Raw genomic sequence first — 22,686 nt, forward strand, 5'->3', positions numbered from 1 at the left:
ATATAATTATATACCATATTGTATATAGTATTTGTAAATTTATATCAATGACTTTTTTAGAATTAAGTCATAATTAAAAGAATGGTAAAAGCTGTTTTCACTTAGTTACTAGATAATGTAACTAATAATGTATTTTTTAACTTTGTTGTGATTTGAGTGCAAGTTTACACTTAAATTTAACTTAAATTCTATTTCAATTAAATTACAGAACAATATGATTCCCCTTTCAACACATTTTGTTTTGTGATATTCATTGCAGTCTCCACATATTAAGAGCACTCTTTTCACTTCATCCTGTTATTCAAATTCTTATTCATACTTCTATTCCTTCTTGCCTTCTGAACTTTATCTCTGGGAAAATACTGCCCTTTGGATCTTGTATGGTTGTTTGTTCTATAGAATAATTACTTCCTTAGTGTTATTGTTCAAATTGCAGGTTTATTTATTGTTTGGCTGAAAGTTGAGCCAAAGGAATGAGGTTAGTCCCAGACTCCAAGGGCAACTAAGGGCCATAGTTTCCAGAGTTCTACCAATCTCTATTGGACTGGTCATTTAATGTAGAAAGATTTTACAAAACATTTTTGTTGCTAGTATTCACATAATCTAGTCAATATTTGCTACATTTAAGCAATTTATACAATTACATTCTCTGGTGGCATAGTGATAAGGAGTTGTACTGCCAACCCAAAGATACGAGGTTCAGATCCACCCCATGTGATTTACAGCCTTTGAAAACTATCTGGAGGGGCAGATATGAGTTGTTTCTGACTCCATGGCACACACCAACAACACCACAACAATAATTATCACATATTCTTCTATGATTACTGTTGGTAAACATTATTTGGGATTCTGTTTGGTCTAATACTAAAAGAAGTCCAGGGGAAAGGATGACAACTATGAGTTCCTACATTGGATAACACCAACTCTAGTGATACCACTGGCCTCTCCATTTCTTTCTCCTCCTATCAGGTTGTTCAGTGTGCTCCTGGAGCAGGGCCCAGGACGGCCAGGGGATTCCCCACATACTGGGGGAAAACCAGGGGGATTCGATGTGAAAGCATTGCGGGCATTTAGAGTACTGCGGCCACTGAGACTGGTATCCGGCGTCCCAAGTAAGTGACATGCTCCACACCTGGGTTAGGGGTAGGATGGTAGGAATGGGACTGAGCTAACACCACCCCTACTTTGCTGCCCATAGGCCTGCACATCGTGCTCAATTCCATTATGAAGGCACTGGTACCTTTGCTGCATATTGCATTGCTCGTGCTATTTGTCATCATCATTTATGCTATCATTGGACTCGAGCTGTTCCTCGGACGCATGCACAAGACGTGCTACTTCCTAGGATCTGGTCAGCAAGTTCATACCCTCCAAGGACAGGCTATACTCCCTTCCCTGTCTCCTAACCCTTATCCTGTTCTCAAGAAAACCTGCCTAAATTAACATACTTCTCCACTCCTTTTGTACTCAAGCCTCAAACTACATCACTCAGATTCTGTCCATTGGTCAAAGCACTGCCCTATATTAAGACTTTACAACCTCCAGGACTCTCTGAGACTCTTTTATTCAGACCCTTCATCCTTGCCCCAATGTTCACTGGACCCATCCTTCTTTTAATAGACACTTATATATAAGACTCCACCCCATTATTTACAACCCTACAGTCTCCTGTTGGTTTAGACTTTTGACATGGCAGGGTTCAGGGTCCTATGAGGGCAAAACTGGGGGGGAGGGGGGGCTCTGTCCTTGAGTTAGAAATCTAGGCATCTGAGTCAAACTTCCTAGGTGGACAAGAAGCCAGGATAACACCTCATGAGTTTAGAGCAGAATCCCGAGCTTCAGTCTTCTCACAGATGTGGAAGCAGAGGAGGACCCATCACCCTGTGCATCTTCAGGCTCCGGGCGTGCATGTGTGCTGAACCAGACTGAGTGCCGTGGGCGCTGGGCAGGGCCCAATGGGGGCATCACTAACTTTGATAACTTCTTCTTCGCCATGCTGACAGTCTTCCAGTGTGTCACCATGGAAGGCTGGACCGATGTGCTCTACTGGGTAAGGTGGCCAGGGGAGAAGGGAACAATGTCTATCATGGAGGCCATACTTGCCCGTTCTCCTCAAATTTAGGAGGGAAGCTTATACATCTTGAAAGTGCACATGCCCTTTCTCTCCAGATGCAGGATGCCATGGGGTATGAGCTGCCCTGGGTGTACTTCGTGAGCCTGGTCATCTTTGGATCCTTCTTCGTTCTCAACCTTGTGCTGGGTGTCCTGAGTGGGTGAGAGGCCCAGGCCACACCACATAGCTCTCCTTCCCTTTTTTCGGCTGGAGAACTCCTAGACATAGTTTAAATACACCTTCATTGAGTCAACCAACATTTATTAAGCATACACTATGTGCTAGCAACACAAAAATATCCCAATTCTAGTGATGAGAGATAGACAATAGCAACACACACAATAAATTGTTGTATATATGCAATAAATAAGTACATAACCTAGGTAGTATTTTATATGTGCTATAGATAAAGTAAAGATCAGTAATAAGCAAATTCTGCAATTACAAATGAAAGTATCTGAGGAAAGAGTGTTCCATGGTAGGATAGCTCAAACAATTATTGCAGTTGCTGTCAAGAAGTTGTATGCCTACAAAAAATGCTAAATTGGCAAAAGTTGTATGGTGTGTATATTTATAACAACAGCAAAACTAAAAGTAATTGCTGAGGTTACTTATACAGTCAAATACCTGGTAAGTTTTAGTCTCTTGGTTTGGAGGTTAGGGTTATGTTTTCATGAAAAATTCCAGTTGGCCTATTACCATATTTAGTGCGTTTGTTCTGCCTTCTAAGTTCATGACATTGTGTCTGGGTTCTTAAAATCTTGCAAGCGACCATCCTAGCCCCAGCATTGGGTTTCTATTCACCTAGAGCAAGAAAGAAGGAAGGAGAGTCAGGAATATGGAGACTAGGAGGAGGAAATGGAACGTGTGGCTCATTAATTGCTCCATAAAACAAAAGATCTGGATGATATTTGACTATCATTATATTTTGGTGAAAGATTCCATTAAAGAATCCTTATAAAAATGGGGGGGAATGAGAACAATATTTCTAATTCTCGTGGATTCTAGATTTCCTTAAACTGTGAAGTGTGGGTGAACCCCTACAACTATTTTCTAAAATAATCTTCAAACTTTAAACCAAAAATATCCCTAAAATAATCTTAAAGCTGAACAATAGCATAGTGAATGTGGGAGAAGTCTGCCTTAAGCATTTTGCTCTTTTAAAAAAAATTTATTATTAATTTCAATGAAAATTTACAGACTTTGGATTTCCATTCATTCATTGTTGCCCTCTTCTCCCCTCCCAACCCTCCCACCCAGTACACTACCCTCTTAGAAAAGTAAAATTCTTTCATCGTTTTACAATCCCCTCCCCCAGGTCCACTAACCTATGCAGCCTTCACTCTGGACTTCTGTCATGACAAAACTACCTAATCACATATCCCTTTTAAACAGTTTCTCCTTCATCTGTTTCAATGCAGTATACATTATTAAACTCATCTTTCTCAGTCTCCCCCAACCCTGATGTTAGTCCTGTTTTACAACAGTGGCAACATGCAGTATTTGTCCTTTTGTGACTGAGTTACTTCACTCAGCATAATGTCCTCTAGGGTCACCCATTTTGAATAATATTGCATGAGTTCCTTGTTTTTCAATGCAACATAGTATTCCATTGTGTGAATATACCACAGCTTCTCTATCCATTTGTTTTTTGATGGGCACTTAGGTTGTTTCCAACTCCTTGCTATTGTGAACAAAGCCACGATAAACATGGGAGTGCATATATCTGCTTGGGTGTCAGTTATGGTCTCTTTGGGGTATATTCCCAGTAGTGGAATTGCTGTGTCAAATGGTGTCTCTATTTGCAACTTTTTGAGAAAGCACCATACCGCCTTCCCCAGTGGTTGCACCATTTTACACTTCCACCAACAGTGAGTAAGGGTTCCAGTTTCTCCACAACTCGCCAGCATTTGTTGCTTGCTCTTCTGTTAAATTTTGCTATTCTTACTGGGGTGAGTTGATATCTCATAGTTGTTTTGAGTATTTTGCTCTTTTAAGACAAGGTCCATATCTAAAAAAAAAAGACAAGGTCCAGATCTGTTTTTCATAGGCTGACTATGAGCCATACTTAACAGTACCTAAAAACAATAACATATAGGATCAAATTGACAACTCAAAATATTAGAGAACTTTAGAGGTCAATGAGTTCATGTTAATGCGGGAGGAACAATTCAGAAAAGGAAGGTCAGAATGGTTGCACAACTCAGAAATGTAATCAATATCACTAAAGTGTGCATGTAGAAACTATTGAATTGGTATATCTTTATTGAAATATAATTCACATCCTATAAATTCACCCTTGAAAAGTGTAAAATTCAGTGGCTTCTAGTATAGTCATAGAGTTGTATGTCTATTATGACTGCAATTGTAGAACTTTTTCATCATATATTATTGAATTATAGAACATTTTTGCCCTCACTACATTTTCACCTAAATTTTACTTATTGTTGTTGAGAGTCTCAGCAACACTCTAGAGCAGTGAAGGCAGTAGTGGTTCCCTCACCTAAACCTCCATTCTCTTCCTTCAGGGAGTTCTCCAAGGAAAGGGAAAAAGCAAAAGCACGAGGAGACTTCCAAAAGCTTCGAGAGAAACAACAATTGGAGGAGGACCTGAGAGGCTACCTAGATTGGATCACCAAGGCCGAGGAGCTGGACATGGAGGATCCCACCACAGGCGGCAACTCTGATTCTGTGGCTAATGAGAGCCAGCCTGGCCACCGTAGGCAGTCCCAGTCTGACCCACTCTCCATTTCACACATGCCCTCCTGAGACTCTGCAACAACTCTGGACCTAGCCCCCAGTTATGGCCCAGCATACAGAGCCCAGACCCCGGCTCAGAGACCTTCCCATTCTGTACTAGAACAAAGACTCCATATAGCCTTATAACCTAAGATATGCTCCCTAACTATCCCCTCTACCCCCACAGGACCTCAACTTGCTGAAGTGACGAATAGGAGACTTGGACGCCTGCATTGGTTCAGTCATTCCACCCGCTCCACACACTCCACTAGTAGCCATGGTGAAGGTCTAGCCAGGCTGGGGCAAAGGGAAGTGGGTAGAGGAGAAGCCCAAGATGGAACCCTGGGCTCTTCAAGCTCTGAACTCTATCTTCACCCTGTCCACAGCCAGTCTCCCAGCAAGTGACACTGGTTCAATGGTGGAGACCCCAGGAGATGAGGACGAGGAGGAAGGGGCTCTGGCGAGGTCTACTCAATGCTTGTGAGAGCCCCTAGGCCTGGACCTCTGATTCTAGCCCAGGATTTAATCCAAACCCTGACCCTAGTCCTTACTTTAGCCTCAGATTTTACTTCAGCCTCCAAATCCCAGTCCCAACCACTGACACCCCGTCAGCCTCTTATGACCTTCAACTCCATTCTCCTCTTTTCTAGAAGCAAGATCATGAGGACTAGGATCTGGTGAGTTTGGGAAAACTCTGTGGCTCCTTGTCTAGAGTTGATCTAGTGATCCCCATCCCAAGTCTCCCTACAACTACCAGGTTTTCCCAACCTGAATCCCTCAGGGTAGGCTTGAGTAGGTAATCTCAGCTGGTGGGCTCCTCATTCCCCCCACATTTCTAGTCACCGCCTCTGTAGAGCCAATCGGGACCTACGTGCACACTGTCGGCGGGCAGTGAAGTCCAATGCCTGCTACTGGGCTGTGCTGCTCCTGGTCTTTCTCAACACTCTGACTATCGCCTCAGAGCATCATGGACAGCCCATGTGGCTCACTCAAACCCAGGGTGCGTCCCTCAGCCTGACAGTTTTCCCTTCTACCCCCAATTCACTTCATCTCAGAAGCTCAAATCTAGGATCTCTAGGATGCCTTGAGACCTTCAGACACTGCCTTCCCACTCAAATAAATGCAGAAAATTTTAACCAGTCCCATCCACCTTGTAGCACTTACTGGATGCATCAGGCTCAGTTTACATCATTCAACTTCACTACAACATTATGTGAATTAAGTGCTTAGGCACAGACTGAGACACTGACTAATCCAGGTTTCAGCCAATAAATGGAAGAGCCAAGATTAAAACCAGACAGCCTGAATCCAGAGTCCATGCTCTTAAAAATACACTGTCTGGACAAGCTAACCAAGTGTCCCCATGGACAAAATGGAAATATTAACAGTATCTTTTTTGCGTATGAGATGGCTGGGATGATTAAGTGAGTAAAAGTGGGAAGTACTTGGAATATTGCCTGACTCAAAATAGGCATTCTATAAGTTTTAACACTTATTATGATTCATTATAGCCTCAACTCTAATCTGAAAATAGTGCACATCACCCCCTAAGCCAGCCCAGTCCCAACTAAACCCCAGGCCTTAATTAATCCTAGTGTTTTCATGGGTCTATAGAGACTAACTCTAGTTTTAACCCCAAACTTCACTTACTTTAACCTACAAACTCACTACAATTTCTGATACTACTATCATTCCAGCCTGAGCCTAATTTGATTACTGCTTTCCAAGATGGCCCTCTCTCCCATGCCATGAAGGGAGACTGGACCAGCCCAGTCATCTTAGCCCCTCTTTCTTATAGAGTATGCAAACAAAGTATTGCTGTGCCTATTCACTGTGGAGATGCTGCTCAAGTTGTATGGTCTGGGACCTTCTGTCTATGTCTCCTCCTTCTTCAACCGTTTTGACTGCTTCGTGGTTTGTGGAGGCATCCTGGAGACCACCCTGGTGGAACTGGGCACCATGCAACCTCTGGGCATCTCTGTGCTCCGATGTGTGCGTCTCCTCAGGATCTTTAAGGTCACCAGGTGTGTAGAAGGCAGAGAGGAGCAAAGACCAAAACACAGCCCTAACAGCCCTAAAAGCCTTCACCTCAACTTCAGCAATAAGTTCATCTGCACCATCATTCATTTAGCAACTATCCATAGAGTGCCTACTGTAGGCCATGCCCTAGGTAAGCATGAGGAATCAAAACAGATACAAGTTCCTGCCTTCATGGAGATTAGAATCCACTTCCATTCTCTTCCTCAACCTCAAACCTAGTCCTAACATAGCCTTCTCCTCAAACTCAACTCTATCCATTTCCAACCAAAACCTCACTCAATCCCCAAATATATCATCCACAAATCCATTAACAACCCCAAGACCAAATCCCAAACCCAACCTCATTTGCAACCTCATCTCAGCCATGGTTCCATTCCCAACCCCAATCACATTCTCAACCCCAATTCCTATCTAAATCTGTAACACAATCCTCTTATGACAGCTACCACTCTACCCTCAATCACAAGCTTATTCCCAGTTTCCTTCTCAATCAACAAATAACCCCCACATCATAACTGCAACCCTATCCCCAGCTATAACTTTAACAACAATCCCTTCCACAATCCCTAAATCAATCTGAAACTCAATTCTAGCTTCACTAAATTCCATCTAAACCCTCATCCTAAATCTAACCTCACATTACACCCCTAACACTAGGCTTAACTTTCCTTTCACTTCATACTCTAACCTCACTCCAATTCTGTCCTTGACATCAAACCCACCCCACCTAAATGCATCCCAATCTGGAACCATGTCCTGGCTTCCAGTTCACCAATGGGCATGCTCCCAACTCTGGCCCCTTCCATCTCTGCTGCAGACACTGGGCATCTCTGAGCAACCTGGTGGCATCCCTGCTCAATTCAATGAAATCCATTGCATCCCTGCTGCTTCTTCTCTTCCTCTTCATCATCATCTTCTCTCTGCTTGGCATGCAGCTGTTTGGTGGCAAGTTCAACTTTGACCAGACCCACACCAAGCGAAGTACCTTCGACACCTTCCCCCAGGCCCTCCTCACTGTCTTTCAGGTGGGATCTGGAAACTTTGGGGTGAATGGGTTGAAGAATTGGTATAAACTCAAGAGCTTCACAATGACTTCTTATCCCCAGATTCTTACAGGCGAGGACTGGAATGTGGTTATGTATGATGGTATCATGGCCTATGGTGGTCCCTTCTTCCCAGGGATGCTAGTTTGCATCTATTTCATCATCCTCTTCATCTGTGGCAATTGTATCCTGGAGAGCAATAGGATAAGGGTAGATAAGGAAATCTGAAGGTAGCACAGGCAGGCTCTGTCTTCATCTTTTTTCAACCTGAGCTCACCTCAGATATCCTACTGAATGTATTTCTTGCCATAGCTGTGGACAACCTAGCCAGTGGTGATGCAGGCACTGCCAAGGACAAAGGCAGGTGAGGTCTGGCTCCACTTCCAATACAGTCTTCCTTGGAATCCCTGAAAAGGAAGCACGACACATTCTCACATCACCAAGAATACATTTAGCCACCCTGGTAATCCTTACTTTCAGATGCAATGTGTTACACATTGCTCATTTATTGATGCATTTATTGAGCCCCCACTTTATGCGAGACTCTGTTCCAGACACTGAGAAGACAGCAGAGACAAGGAAAATACAGTCCTTCATAGAGTTGGCATTCTAGTTGGAGATGGCAAGCAAAATATAAACAAGTGAATACATATTGCAATTTAATTAAGTGTAGGTTAATAATATGCAATGCAGAAAAAGAAGAATAAAAAGAAAGAAATGAAGATTTTTCTTTGGTTAGGGTAATCAAGAAAGTTCTCTATGAAGAAATGGCATTTTAATAGACACCTCAAAGATGTGAGGGAGAAAGTCAAGCAAATATTTGTGGGAAATGTGTTCAAAGTAAGGGAAAGCAAAGTACAAAGCATGAATTAATGTTCTTTTCACATTCAGAAAAACACCAAGAAAACCAGAGAGGTAACTGTGGAGTAATCAAGGCAGAGTGGTAAGAGATGAGGCCAAAAGGAGACTGACTTGTCATTACCCATTGCCATTGAGTTGGAACCAACTTATAGCTGACTTTACATTGCGGTTTCTGAGGCTATAAATAACATGGAAGAAAGTTACTCATCTCAGAATCACTGATGGATACAAACTTTCAGAGAAATGCCTTTGGGTTAGCAGTGCAACTCCTTACAGACTATGCCTTTAGAACTCCTTAAAACGAAACTGGAAAGGCCATATAAAGAACGTTATGGGCCACAGTGTAGACTTTGGTTTGGCTCTGAGTGAGGAAAGAACCACAGGAGAGTTTTGAGTAGAGGAAGAATGTGACCAGATTTAGGATTTCACATAGTCTCTGTATGCTATGAGAACAGATTAAACAGGCAGGCAGAAGCAAAAAGGTTCTATGAGATCCAAAACAAGTTGGTCTGACTACAATGACCCCCCCAAGCCACCCCCCAAGCCTTCTTCATCCATTACAATCCTCAGCACCCACTGTTCTCCATCTTCTCACACAGGGAGAAGACCACTGAGGGGAATCTCCCACAGGAGAATGAGATGTTGGTGAGTTAGGAGTCAGGGCATATGTCTACATTACTACCAATATCTGTCTGCCTGTGCATGACTCTAACCTTCATCCTCTACCTCTTCATTACTCTATGATTGCACCCTTTCCACAACTTCCTTGTGCTATCCTCTGGTGTCTTTCCAAACATTAATGACTTCTATCTCCCTGATGAGAACAACAAGGTCCCTGATGGAAAGAACAAGGAAGAAGAAAGTACAAAGAGTGAAGAAGCAGGCAAGTGGGCAGGGCCAGATGGAGAAGAGATGAGAACTACTGATCTCTGAGGCTTTCCACTCTGGGAAGAAGTCTTTTCCAAAAGTATTCTGAAAATACAATTGGTGTATAACCAACTTGGGAAAACTGAAGTTAAAGTAGAGAAATAGAAGTTTCATTTACTGTAAAATTTCTTGGAACCTTTATTATAAAATCGTGGATATAGTGATGTTTCTTCAACTTTTAGATACAATTATATAAAAAAAACACTACTGTACACAATAGTGCTAGGGATATAGCAGTAAACAATATGGACTGAAATTCCTTTGCTAAGTAACTGGAATTCTAGCAGGGAATGGGAGAGAATTGACTGTATGACAAGCACTGTTCCAGTTGCTTTACATGCATTTTCTCAATCAATATCTCTGGTTCCATGCATAGAGGAGGAAGAGGAAGAAGAAAGCACAGGTCATGTGGAAATCCTGCAGGAAGTTGTACCTAAGGAGAAAGTGGTTCCCATCCCTGAGGGCAGTGCCTTCTTCTGCCTTAGCCAGACCAACCCGTAAGTGCTGGTGATTGGTGACAGCTGGGGCAGGAAAGGGTTGGGGCAAGGGTAGGAGCAGGACCATGGAGTATCCAAGGCAGAGGTCTCTTCATTCCCAGAACTTTATCCCTCGGAAGTCCCTAATCAATTCCAGAATTCTGAATTCTGACTGCGACCCATTCCTTCCTTCTCAGTCTGAGGAAAGCCTGCCACACCCTCATCCATCATCACATCTTTACCAATCTTATCCTGGTGTTCATCATCCTTAGCAGTGTGTCTCTGGCTGCTGAGGATCCCATCCGGGCCCACTCCTTCCGCAACCATGTGAGCCTGTGACTGGGGGTGGGGGGACATTTTCAGAGAAAGTCCCACTGAACTATATCAGGGTGAAGATGGGGGGAACTAGAAGGAAGGGAGAGGTACAATAATGGCTATTCCATAATATCAGCCAACACATGAAAGGGAAGCACTAAGTGTCAGCATGTGACTGGGAAGGAAGCTGTGCTCAGAAAGTATTCATGCAGTACGGAGGGTTCTCATGAGGCTGAAGGTACTAATGCATCAAGATAGAGGTAGAAGAGTCCAGATCTGAACCCTAAAGGGAGCACTAGTAGTCTAGTGATAAGAAGTTGTGTTTTAATTCCAAATTTGAATCTTAGTCTTTCTTATGACCAGGTCTTTGGGCTTATAGAGAAGCTCTTCATGATAATGAGGATAGAGAAAGAGAGGGGGAAGAAAAGCAAGTAAAACTTACATAGAGAGTTCATGTGTGTATGAGCCTCCTAGGTCATTACTCATTGGTTCCCCCACTTTCCTATTCCCCCTAGATTCTGGGGTACTTCGACTATGCTTTCACCTCCATCTTCACTGTAGAAATTCTACTAAAGGTGACTAATGAAATTCCAATCACACCTACAGTTGCCCCAACCCACTCCCCACCTGCCACAACAATCCATTTCTTCTGTCCTCATCTCCTTTTCCTTTAACTATCCCTGGATCTGGGGTCTAGCCTGATGTCTTCTTGCCCCTAGATGACTGTATTCGGGGCCTTCTTGCATCGTGGTTCTTTCTGCCGTAGCTGGTTCAATCTGTTGGATCTACTGGTAGTCAGTGTATCCCTTATCTCCTTTGGCATTCAGTAAGTGATTCCCTTCGCCACTTCATTCCTCTTTAGAGCTGAAGCCAAGCTTGGGCTATGGACTTAGGACTGTCCATCCTTAGTTCTAGTGCCATCTCTGTGGTGAAGATTTTGCGAGTGCTTCGAGTGCTGCGCCCCCTCCGAGCTATCAACAGGGCCAAGGGACTTAAGGTAGTTCTCATTCTATCCAGCCTGGGCCCTGCACTGCTTCTGGAGCTAGAATCACTGATAGGATGACCATTTTCACTGATACATGTAGCCACACATCCCAGACCACTATCCATGTGGCCTGAAGTGACCATATGTTCCTTACCACTACTGGCCATGTTTCTTTACTCCAAGTTCCTGACATATAACCACATATTCCTGACAGGAATATTCTTGGTTAATTCTCACAAATCCCTGGCCCACATAACTGGCTCTTATTCTTGACTGACAGCTAGATGTTAGAAGTCTGAGTCCCTGAGCCTCATCCATCACCAGAGTCTCCAACCTATGGTTATTTTGAACTGTAGTGCCCATTCATTAGCTATATGTATGGATGTCTGCAGCATGTGGTCCAGTGTGTGTTCGTGGCCATCCGGACCATTGGGAATATCATGATTGTTACAACACTCCTGCAGTTCATGTTTGCCTGCATTGGTGTACAGCTCTTCAAGGTAAGGAGGAGACACTGGAGGAGACCTAGGCAAAAGGATCAAGGTGAGGGTGAAAGATGAACTTTTTTTTGACAAATGTCCTCCATACAGGGAAAATTCTACAGTTGCACAGATGAAGCTAAACACACTCCCCAAGAATGCAAGTAAGTACCTAAGACCATGCTGGGAGAGGTAGAAAGCCAATGAGAGAGATAAAGATCCTCAATGAGATGGATTGATACAGTGACTACAAAAATGGGCTTGAATGTGACAGAGATTGTGATGATGGTGCTAGATAGTGCAAGGTTCAGAGCTGTTGTTCACAATTGACTCAGCAGCACCTAACAATATCAACTTAAGTCCTGCCCTCTACAGAGCCCAGAACCCTCTATCAAAGATTTTAGAGGGCCTCATGATCTCAGTAAGACCCTGAACAACCTTAGAATCCAGCCTCTAAAAATTTCTGTTACCTTCAGATTTCATTAAGACCCCCCTCAGACTTCTCTCAAGAACTGTAGAGACTTCAGATTTCGCCAAGGCCCCCAGAGTCATCCCAGCACTTCCCTCAAACTTATCTCTACATTCTCCAGAGTTATCTATATTCCAGTTGAGAATTCCCTAACAAGCTATCCCCAACTTTACCCCCTGATTTCTACTTTGAGACTCTTCCAGATGGTATTATAAGAGTATGGGCTTTTAAGTATATTTCTAATTCCAGGCTTACAGCCATCAATTAGGTGGTTTGGTAAATTTGTGCTTGAGTACTTTTCTTAATTTGCTAAGTTTCATTTCACTCAACTACAAAAAGAAGATAAGATGAGTGCCTATCTTACAAGGTTAAAGGGAATAAATTAATTACTACATGGAAGCAGGGAGCGTGGTGGCCTACTGGTAAGAAACTGCACTGCAATCACAAAGGTGTGTGGTTCAAATCCACCAGCTGCCCTGAGGGAGAAGGATGGGCAATCTCCTCCTGTGCTATTAACTGCCTCTGAAAAATCCACTGGAGGTTCAGCTGTGGGTGGGTTCCAACTAGACAGTACTTAGCAACAACACATGGAAAGTGCTTAACATGGTGAATGCCTAAAATACAGTTAGTGCTGATAAATATTGGATATTATTAGTCAGGAATTCCTAGGTGACACAAAGTTAAGCACTCACCTAAAAGGCTGGCAATTCTAATCCACGTAGGTCTTGGAAGAAAAGCTGGATCATCTATTTCAGATATCACAGTCATTGAAAACCCTATGGGGCAGTATAACTCTGGGGCAGTACTACTCTGATACACATGAGGTTATCCTGAGTGAATGCATTTGAGACAACTAGTTTTGGAGTCCCTGAATGGTGTAAACAGTAATGCACTGGGCTGCTAACTAAAAAGTTGGAGATTCAAATACATTCAGAGGCACTGTGGAAGAAAGACCTTGGCAATCTACTTTCAAAAAAAAAATAAGTCATTGAACACCTTCTAGAGCATAATTCTACTCTGACAAATGTGGAGTTGCCATAAATCAGAATCAATGCCACAGTAACTAGTTATTATTATTGTTGTTATGCACCATCTGTCAAATCAGAATCAATTCATATCTGACCCTCTAGAGGGTTATCAGAGGCTGTAAATAGAATGGGAAGAAATTGCTCGTCTTTCTCCATGGACCAGCTGGTGGATTTGAACTGCATGTCTTATGGCTGGCAGCACAACTCCTTACCACTAGGCCACCAGAGTTCTCTTTGGGTTTTATTAATGGTGAATTATCAGTATGATTTTTCCCTAGGTGGTGGTGATGATGATAGTGATGATCATGGTAGCCAGCACATATAGTGTCAAACACTTCTCATTTATTGTCTTATTTAATCCTTACACCAAGACATGAAATAGGTACTGCTATTAAACTTATTCCACAGATAGAGAAATCTGAAGCATTAAGAGGCTAAATGCTAAAGTCAGTAAATGGGTGCAAGATTTGAGCCCAGGGTATTCAGCTCCATCATTATATCCTGTGTTGGAAACTCCATGCCCCTTCCCATAGCTCCCAACTCTCTTCACCCACTCACCCTATTTGCAACATCCACAGGGGCTCCTTTCTGATCTACCCTGATGGTGATGTGTCGCGGCCCCTGGTTCGAGAGCGGCTCTGGGTCAACAGTGATTTCAACTTTGACAATGTCCTTTCAGCCATGATGGCCCTGTTCACTGTCTCTACCTTCGAAGGCTGGCCTGCGTGAGGGGCAGGGTCTCAAAGGGATGGGCAGGGGACTGGGAAGGGGTCCGTAGTAGAAGAACTTTGGATTTCCAGAAAACAGGTGGGAGAATCTCTTGTAGATGTGATGAAGGTCTCTTGAGACTAAACAAGGACTTTTGTGGTCTTGTGGTCATAACGGAGCAATGGACAGGGATCTGGGGACTTAGATAGAGGATGGTTGGAAATCTTTGAGGAAGTGGCCAGAGATATGGACATAACTATATATGGTAGTCCAGAAAGGACTGAATGGGGTTTAGGAGGACTGATTTTGGAAGGTCTCAAGGGTCTGGCTGGGTGTTTCTTACAAAATTTAACTGGAGATTTAGGAATTTTTAGAGGGCCATGCAGGGGATTTAAAAGTCTTTGTGGTGCTAGCTGAAAATCTTTGGGAGTAAGGAGCAGAGTATTCAAGTTGATGGGACAGAGGATTAGGAGATCTTTGGAGGTTTGTATGGGAGTTCTAAGGAATTGCAAAGGGATCTACAGGTGACTGAAGAAGAGTAGAGACTATGAGAACTTAAGGAATTTGGGGAATATATGAGGGTCTCTGAGTACCTGAGGATCTAGAGCAAGGGGTATGGAGAGTCTTTGAGGATCTGCTAGGATTCTCTTGGGAGATTTTTAGAGGTTTCAAGGAATTAGGGCAAGGAATGTGTGAGTCTTTAGAGTGCTATCCAGGATATTCTAGAGTGCTTGTAATTAATAATCTGGGAGTTGAGAAAGCTGGGATATCCTTTATCTTATCCTTGCCTCTAACCCACATTGGCCCCTCCAGACTGTTATACAAGGCCATTGATGCACATGCAGAAGACAAAGGCCCCATCTATAATTACCATGTGGAGATCTCCATATTCTTCATTGTCTACATTATCATCATTGCATTCTTTATGATGAACATTTTTGTGGGTTTTGTCATCATAACCTTCCGTGCACAAGGTGAACAGGAGTATGAAAACTGTGAGCTAGACAAGAATCAGGTGATCCTCAACTTTTTACCTGTGGCCACCAATCCCTCATTGCCTCCTTACCTCAGGACCCCATTACTCACTAATGCTGTCCACTTGTCTGCAGCGTCAGTGTGTGGAATATGCTCTCAAAGCCCAACCACTCCGCCGCTACATTCCCAAGAATCCGCATCAGTATCGTGTGTGGGCCACTGTGAACTCTGCTGCTTTTGAGTACCTCATGTTCCTACTCATCCTGCTCAACACAGTTGCTCTAGCCATGCAGGTTTGATCTCTCTACCCAACTCCTGGCAGACACCTGACTATAGTCTCCTCCCCTTAGGAACACTTAATCAAGCTTTAGGTAAAAGTAACAAAACTTCCACTGACAATTTTCACATTTTTTAAAAATCTAAGGCCAAAAGTTGTAAGTTGTATGCTGATTTTAGAGAGGTTAGAATGGGTGGGGGAAGGGAATTACAATGGCAATTGTAAGTTGTCATTAGTTCTATTTTATTTCATTTTTTCCTCACTCCCCTCTTCTTCCCTTCTGATCTCTATTAACCCTGTAAGATTGATTCTGTGTATAATAAACCTTTTCTTAGATTTTTATAGTTGTGGTCTTACACCATAATTACCATCAATTTTTAAATGCTCTACAATTTCAGAGATTCTATAATGTGAAAAGAAGTGTATCCTAGAGTCAATGAAATATGATAGGTACCTTATATATCAAGAACTGTAGAGGTAGACTGTTTACTCATTTACTTCAAGGACTCCAAGCTTGCTCTTTCTTTTATACTATTCTTAGCAAGTTGGTTTTCATTGTCATGATTGTTGCTTCAGATTGCAAATGACTGTTACAGCCCCAGATACCAGAATTATATTCAAGGAAGGAAAAAAGAGAGAGTGTTCATTAAAAAGGGAGGCCTCCTATTCTATCTAAGCCTTTAACTGAAAAGTAAAAAAAAAAAAAAAACACCCACCCAACTTTTCACAGAAGCCATATAACAAGCTTATGTCTTATCTTATTAGTCAACAAGCCTATCTCATTAGTCAGAACTGGACTTGCCTAGATTTAAAGTTGGTGGGGAAGGCTAGGAAATCAAGAACTGGGATTTCTTGGCGATCATGATGGAAGGTAGTCAGTGTGAGCCAATGTAGAGTACTACCAAATCCCTAGACTCACCTCAGTCTAGACAAGAAACAGGGAGGGTCATCTCTGCCTCAGTCTCTGTCCTCACAACTGATTTTCTTTTTCCTTCAGCACTATGAGCAGACTGCTCCCTTCAACTATGCTATGGACATCCTCAACATGGTTTTTACTGGGCTCTTCACTGTTGAGATGGTGCTCAAAATCATTGCCTTCAAACCCAAGGTGCCTCATGGCTCTACACCCACTCCCAGTGTTTTAATTTCTTGGAAGTGGAGCTCATTGTAAAACTCGGGTGGTGGTGGAGTGGCGAGGGGGAGTCAGGAAACTAGGAAGTAAGGAGAATCTAGGTGCAGGACAATTATTTAGTTCAAACTGGGCTCTGCTTCTTTAATGCCTCCTAACATTACTGCGCTCACCCCCACCCCTTAGCTTGCAATCTCTGAGAAGACAGGGTACTTCTTTCTTCCCATTACAGCATTACTTTACTGATGCTTGGAACACGTTTGATGCTCTTATTGTGGTGGGCAGCGTGGTGGACATTGCCGTCACTGAAGTCAATGTAAGAATTGGCCTCTTCATTAACCCCTACAAACCTTCCCCCATCTCAATCCCAGACTACTCTTTCACCCGGGTAGGTGGATCCCACTCACAACCAGTCCATTCCTGAAGGTTTAATGTTCCTCATTCTATCTCATCTGGGTCACTGTTGTGCTCATCTTAAGTCCTATTTTACCCTCATTGCATTTTTCAACTCATCCACTGACTCTACCATCTCATAAAATGCCTCTCCAATTTTTTTTTTCTTATCTCCATTGCTTCTGCATCCCTCTCCATTGGCTTCATCATCTCCACTGTCTCCTGCTTTGACTCCGTCATCCCTTCTGACTCCATTGGCTCCATTTTTTCCATCAACTCTACCATCTTCAATGCTGGAATTTTCATGGCTCTGTCATCATCGCTGACTACACCATTGGACCCATCATCTCCTCCGTTGGATACTACATGATTCTATCCCCTCAACTGACAATACTACTGGTCCTGTATCTTCATCATGGCATCTCCATTGTGCCCTTCACTGACTCTTTCATCTTCATCACTAAACCACTGACCCTGCAATTTCCTCTGTTGACTCTAATATTAACTACTACATCACTTCCTTTACCCTCTCTCTTCTGCCCCATTACCAAAATTTTCCACAACCATCTTGATACAATACCACATAAATGTCTTCAACCTTACCACTTCTGTATATGTTCCATCATTTTCCCTTTTTTCATTTGAGCCTATGTGACTTTTTCTATCACTTCTATCCTGACTTTTCTTCTTTCTAGAATGGTGGCCACCTTGGTGAGGTAATGCCTCACAACAGGGACTCTCCATTTCTTATCCCACCAATTCACTTTTCCTTTTTCTCTTGGGAGTTATTAGAATTTTTCTCTGACCCTGGGACCTCAGTTCTGAGAAATTTGGGAGTTGGGAGGGCCAAGGGATGAGACAAAAATGTGGCTAGAATGAGTGTTGATTAAGTATACCCACCACACTATCAATCCCAGAGCTCTGAAGACAGCTCCCGCATTTCCATCACTTTCTTTCGCCTTTTCCGAGTCATGCGATTGGTTAAACTTCTCAGTAAGGGTGAAGGAATCCGCACATTACTCTGGACATTCATCAAGTCCTTCCAGGTAAATCCCCATCCCATCCTTTTGACCAGAATCTTACCCTTACTCTCTCAGCCTGCCCATTACCACCTCCATAACTGCATGTCCCAGCATACCTCACCCACTTCTAACTTGTCATCCTCAACTTTCTCTCTCTCTGGTCTCCTAATTACCAACATGCCTCTGGCCTCACTGATTCTACCCTTTTCTGTTTAATATTGTGTTTATGGGTGGATAACATGTCTCATTTTGGGGAATATTAGTAGTCCTGGGATTCATTAAATATTGTGGCATGACCAGAATCCAAGAAGTCATGCATTCAGCCTAGACCTGAGCATCCCCCCTCCCAATCACACTATGTCATTGTTGTTGCTGATTGACATCGAGTCAAGCACAACTCATAGTGACCCTATGAACAAAAGGCCTTAAGTTTTTCTAGAACTATCATCATTTTTCAAAATCATAGGGTTTCCAGAGCCATGCTGTTTAGGAAGTGGATGCCACTCCTGCTTCCAAACCTGTTTTAAACTGGGAGCTCCGCCAAATACTGTCCACCATGGGTAACCGTTATGGCATTTGACACCCCAATGGCACAAGATCCAGAATCACAGCAACCCCAGGTTATCTCAGTACAGCAAACTGACAGAAAACTGCTGTACCACTTAGAAGAATGTTCCTTCAATAAAATAGCAAGCCACTTTTAAACACAAAGGCTCTCCACAAGGTCTTGTTGACTCTAAACAAGAGGCTTAAATAAAACAACCAATATAATATGTTATTGTTGTGCCACTGAGTTGCCTGTGACTTATAGCAACCCTATGTACAGCAGCTCTGAATCCTTTCCTGTCCTGAGCCAGTCTCACCGATTCCAACACACCAGGCCCCATTGCCCCACTTACTGTATCAATCCATCTCATCCAGGGTCTTCCTCTCCTAGGCTTTGCCATATGTGGCTCTTCTCATTGCAATGATATTCTTCATCTATGCAGTCATTGGCATGCAGGTGAGCGAAAGTCTTAGAGCATCCCTCAGAGTAGGAATAATGCCAAATTAGGATTGGTGGGTGGGAAAACAGAAGTTAGATTACTCTAGGTCACTCCATATCTGTGAATTGGGATAAGCAACGTCAGCTTGTCAGAGTTTGGAGGATCTGTAGGCTTTATGAAGTGTGAAATTGATGGGAACATGTGGAAGAGTAAGGTGAACACTCTGACATAGCCCCTCTGCACCCACAGATGTTTGGCAAGGTGGCTCTTCAGGATGGCACACAGATCAACAGAAACAACAACTTCCAGACCTTTCCACAGGCTATACTGCTTCTGTTCAGGTGACATCCACCCCTCCTCTAATACCTCGATCCCAATAATCCCCTTGCACTGAGTACTCACACACTTTCTCTGGGCCACAGACTTCCAGAGGTATGGAAATCACATGGGGCTCCATAGTGCCTCTTTCCTGGTTGTGATCTGAAGAGTCTTATAGAATACTCTAAACTCAGCCCTCCCTTTTCTGGATACAAGATGTAACCCCTTCTTATGACACGGTACTCCAACTGTAAAATATGGACATAACTGTCATTACCATGACTACTACAGAAGCTGTTGAAATATTGAAGTGCTATATGTTCCAGTATAGCCCCTAGTGAGGTTATCTTCTTACTCCCTTAGCTTACACAACTTCACTTGTTATAATGTTATTGTTTACCCTCCAAAACACCACACTTGTGTGACCCTTAGGTGTGCCACTGGTGAGGCATGGCAGGAGATAATGCTCGCCAGCCTTCCTGGAAATCGATGTGACCCTGAATCTGATGTCAGCCTTGGAGAAGAGTTTACCTGTGGAAGCAATTTTGCCATTGTTTATTTTATCAGCTTCTTCATGCTTTGTGCCTTCCTGGTAAGAATCATTTCCCACAACCACCACCACTGTTAAGGACTCTGAGTCCAAAAACAGATGATCAAATGAGACAGGGAGCCCAGATCTTCATGGTGAGTAAAGGGCTAGTCTCATGATTAGATCAACTCAGGGACTCATAGCTAAGATGAATTCAGCCTCCCCTGGGGTTTGGAAAACTGTGACCACACCGAGTAGCCTGCAAAGTCTGTCCCATAGGTCTCTGAGAGGGTTGTCTACTTCATGGAAGGGGTGGGCAAAAGAAAAAAAATCTATCTTGGAGGTAAAAGAAGGGTTTAGCAGTACCCTCGAAGATTTCTGCCCCTGGGTATTCACACTTGCATACCCAACATTTACCCAGAGTGGGTATGTCTATGTCCTTCCTATGTGTAGAGACTTGTGGCAATGAATATGCCGCTCAACTCAGATGGTACAGTGACATTCAATGCCACATATAAGCTTATGCCAGCCATCTATGAACCCTCCAAGACTCTGCTCTCTCCTTCACCTTACCCCTCACCCCTGCTCACTGGCCTACAGATCATAAATCTCTTTGTGGCTGTGATCATGGACAACTTTGATTATCTAACCAGAGATTGGTCTATCCTGGGCCCTCATCACCTGGATGAATTCAAGAGGATCTGGTCTGAATATGACCCAGGGGCCAAGTATGTTCTCTAACCCCTGACCTTGGATCTCAGGGGTCAATGCATTGCATTACACAGTCCTCCAGCCCCAGAACCACTAAACCTCCATTACCCAATCAATAGATGTCCCAAGATTTCCATTCTCCTATATCCTGTCCTCTCCAACTGCCTTCCAGGTTTTTTATTGCAGAATCTGGGGGTAAGGTGGCAGTTATGAGTTCGTGGGATCTTGAAAAAGGGATAGAGGGAATATTAGCAAACTGGGAGTGACACTTCACCCTATTCTCACCTAACTCAGGGGCCGTATCAAGCATCTGGATGTAGTTGCCCTCCTAAGACGAATTCAGCCTCCCCTGGGGTTTGGAAAACTGTGCCCACACCGAGTAGCCTGCAAGGTCTGTCCCATAGGTCTCTGAGAGGGCTATCTACTTCATGGAAGGGGTGGGCAAAAAATCCATCTTGGATGTAAAAAAAGGGTTTAGCAGTACACTCAAAGATTTCTGTCCCTGGGTATTCACACTTGCATACCCAACATTTACCCAGAGTGGGTCTGTCTATGTCCTTCCTATGTGTAGAGACTTGTGGCAATGAATATGCCGCTCAACTCAGATGGGACAGTGACATTCAACGCCACACTTTTTGCTCTGGTTCGGACATCTCTGAAGATCAAAACAGAAGGTTTGATTAAGGGGATGGAGGAGGGGAAGATGCGAGAACAAAACTTTTTGAATTAATGGTAGGTCCACTCTTAGCTTTGAACCTCAAAATGAATGACTTGGCCTTTCCAGGCCCATTTTCCCAATGAGAGAAGTATGACTAGAAGTTTATGAAGCCCATACCTCCCATCCTTCATCAACAGTGAGCTATAGTGGGTTCTGCTTATTGGCTCATGCCCTCCATCCAACTCAGGAAACCTGGAGGAAGCCAATCAGGAGTTGCGAATTGTCATAAAAAAAATTTGGAAGCGGATGAAGCAGAAACTTCTTGATGAGGTCATACCCCCTCCTGATGGTAAGCTAGCCCCCCCCCCTCAATTGCTAGAGTTCACCCCTGAATGCCAGGTGGTTGTTCACCACAACAAAACCAGAACTGGGCAGGGTGAAGGGAAATCCTATCTAGTAGGCAATGCTGGGGAAGTTGGGAGAAGAAGAATCCTGTGTAACTTTGCCTCCTTCCCCTCACCCACAGAAGAGGAGGTCACCGTGGGTAAATTCTATGCCACATTTCTGATTCAAGACTACTTCCGCAAATTCCGGCGAAGAAAAGAAAAGGGACTACTAGGAACTGAGGCTGCCCCGAGCACTTCCTCTGTTCTTCAGGTCTTCAAGGCAGAAAGTAGAGGGGTGTGGAAGCACTGTAGTTGGAGCTGACCTTCCTCGTCTCTTAGGAAGTCTATGTCAATGATGAGGAAACTGAAGCTCCAAGATCCATAGAAGGCTGGGGGTGGCTTAGGGGCTCCTTCCCCCACCCACACTCCTATGCAGGAAGCAGGTTCTTGGTGGGGACATTTCAATTCTAAATTTCCCCACTTCTCTGTTTTTCCATCCCCATAGGCAGGTCTGAGGAGCTTACAAAACTTGGGTCCTGAGATCCGGCAGGCCCTCATCTGTGACACAGAGGAGGAGGAGGAAGAGAAGGGGGGAGATGAGAAGGACTCAGAAATCTACCAAGTGAGGACAAGTTTTTACTTCCCTGAGGACACTTGATCATAAAACACTCCCTCAATCCACTGAGTGATTTTGATACTGTCTTGGGGAAACATCCCTAGAGAAGTCCTTCTACAATGAAAATATATTTCTTTGCTACCCACCATGTGCTACACTGAAGGACAAGACACAGATTTGACCCCGGGGAACTCATGGACCAATGAAGAAGACAATATGATCAAGTAACTTAGATCTAACCTGGATACAGCTCTTAATTCTGTTGACTCTTCACAGGCCCCATTGGGCTCCCAGCCCCCATCTCGCTGGAGTTCGATGATTTCTGTGTCTCTTCCTATTGGGAACAAACTCCCAGACTCCCTCTCCCTTGGACCTAGTGATGATGATGGGTGTATTTCCAACACCAAAAAGTTCCATGTGTCCCAGGCTGGATCACATACCCTCAGGTATTGGCAAGGATCTAGGGTTGGCGAAGAATGCAGAGGAAAAAACATTGGGGA

The 22,686-nt window shown here is 43.6% G+C and overlaps 1 protein-coding gene across 1 annotated transcript in view; it reads left to right on the plus strand.

The window, feature by feature from the left end:
- Positions 1–22,686, plus strand: part of LOC102875662 (voltage-dependent L-type calcium channel subunit alpha-1F-like) — a 32,938-nt gene that overhangs the window by 4,849 nt on the left and 5,403 nt on the right. Inside the window, 39 exon segments of the mRNA XM_006902708.1 lie at positions 973–1,115; positions 1,202–1,354; positions 1,857–2,053; positions 2,173–2,276; positions 4,645–4,835; positions 5,043–5,135; positions 5,242–5,335; positions 5,506–5,532; positions 5,695–5,855; positions 6,654–6,879; positions 7,713–7,920; positions 8,002–8,122; positions 8,221–8,302; positions 9,399–9,444; positions 9,631–9,753; positions 10,105–10,223; positions 10,400–10,529; positions 11,033–11,092; positions 11,237–11,343; positions 11,427–11,514; positions 11,895–12,002; positions 12,093–12,145; positions 14,057–14,203; positions 15,000–15,201; positions 15,296–15,454; positions 16,436–16,546; positions 16,800–16,883; positions 17,656–17,676; positions 17,878–18,006; positions 18,920–18,985; positions 19,218–19,309; positions 19,719–19,878; positions 20,416–20,543; positions 20,821–20,917; positions 21,098–21,200; positions 21,432–21,533; positions 21,711–21,841; positions 22,076–22,192; positions 22,463–22,632. Of these exon segments, the coding sequence (XP_006902770.1) occupies positions 973–1,115; positions 1,202–1,354; positions 1,857–2,053; positions 2,173–2,276; positions 4,645–4,835; positions 5,043–5,135; positions 5,242–5,335; positions 5,506–5,532; positions 5,695–5,855; positions 6,654–6,879; positions 7,713–7,920; positions 8,002–8,122; positions 8,221–8,302; positions 9,399–9,444; positions 9,631–9,753; positions 10,105–10,223; positions 10,400–10,529; positions 11,033–11,092; positions 11,237–11,343; positions 11,427–11,514; positions 11,895–12,002; positions 12,093–12,145; positions 14,057–14,203; positions 15,000–15,201; positions 15,296–15,454; positions 16,436–16,546; positions 16,800–16,883; positions 17,656–17,676; positions 17,878–18,006; positions 18,920–18,985; positions 19,218–19,309; positions 19,719–19,878; positions 20,416–20,543; positions 20,821–20,917; positions 21,098–21,200; positions 21,432–21,533; positions 21,711–21,841; positions 22,076–22,192; positions 22,463–22,632 (4,653 nt within the window).

This window comes from Elephantulus edwardii, unplaced genomic scaffold, assembly GCF_000299155.1.
Source record: "Elephantulus edwardii isolate Elephantulus edwardi_28Jun2011 unplaced genomic scaffold, EleEdw1.0 scaffold00441, whole genome shotgun sequence".
Lineage (NCBI taxonomy): Eukaryota > Metazoa > Chordata > Mammalia > Macroscelidea > Macroscelididae > Elephantulus > Elephantulus edwardii.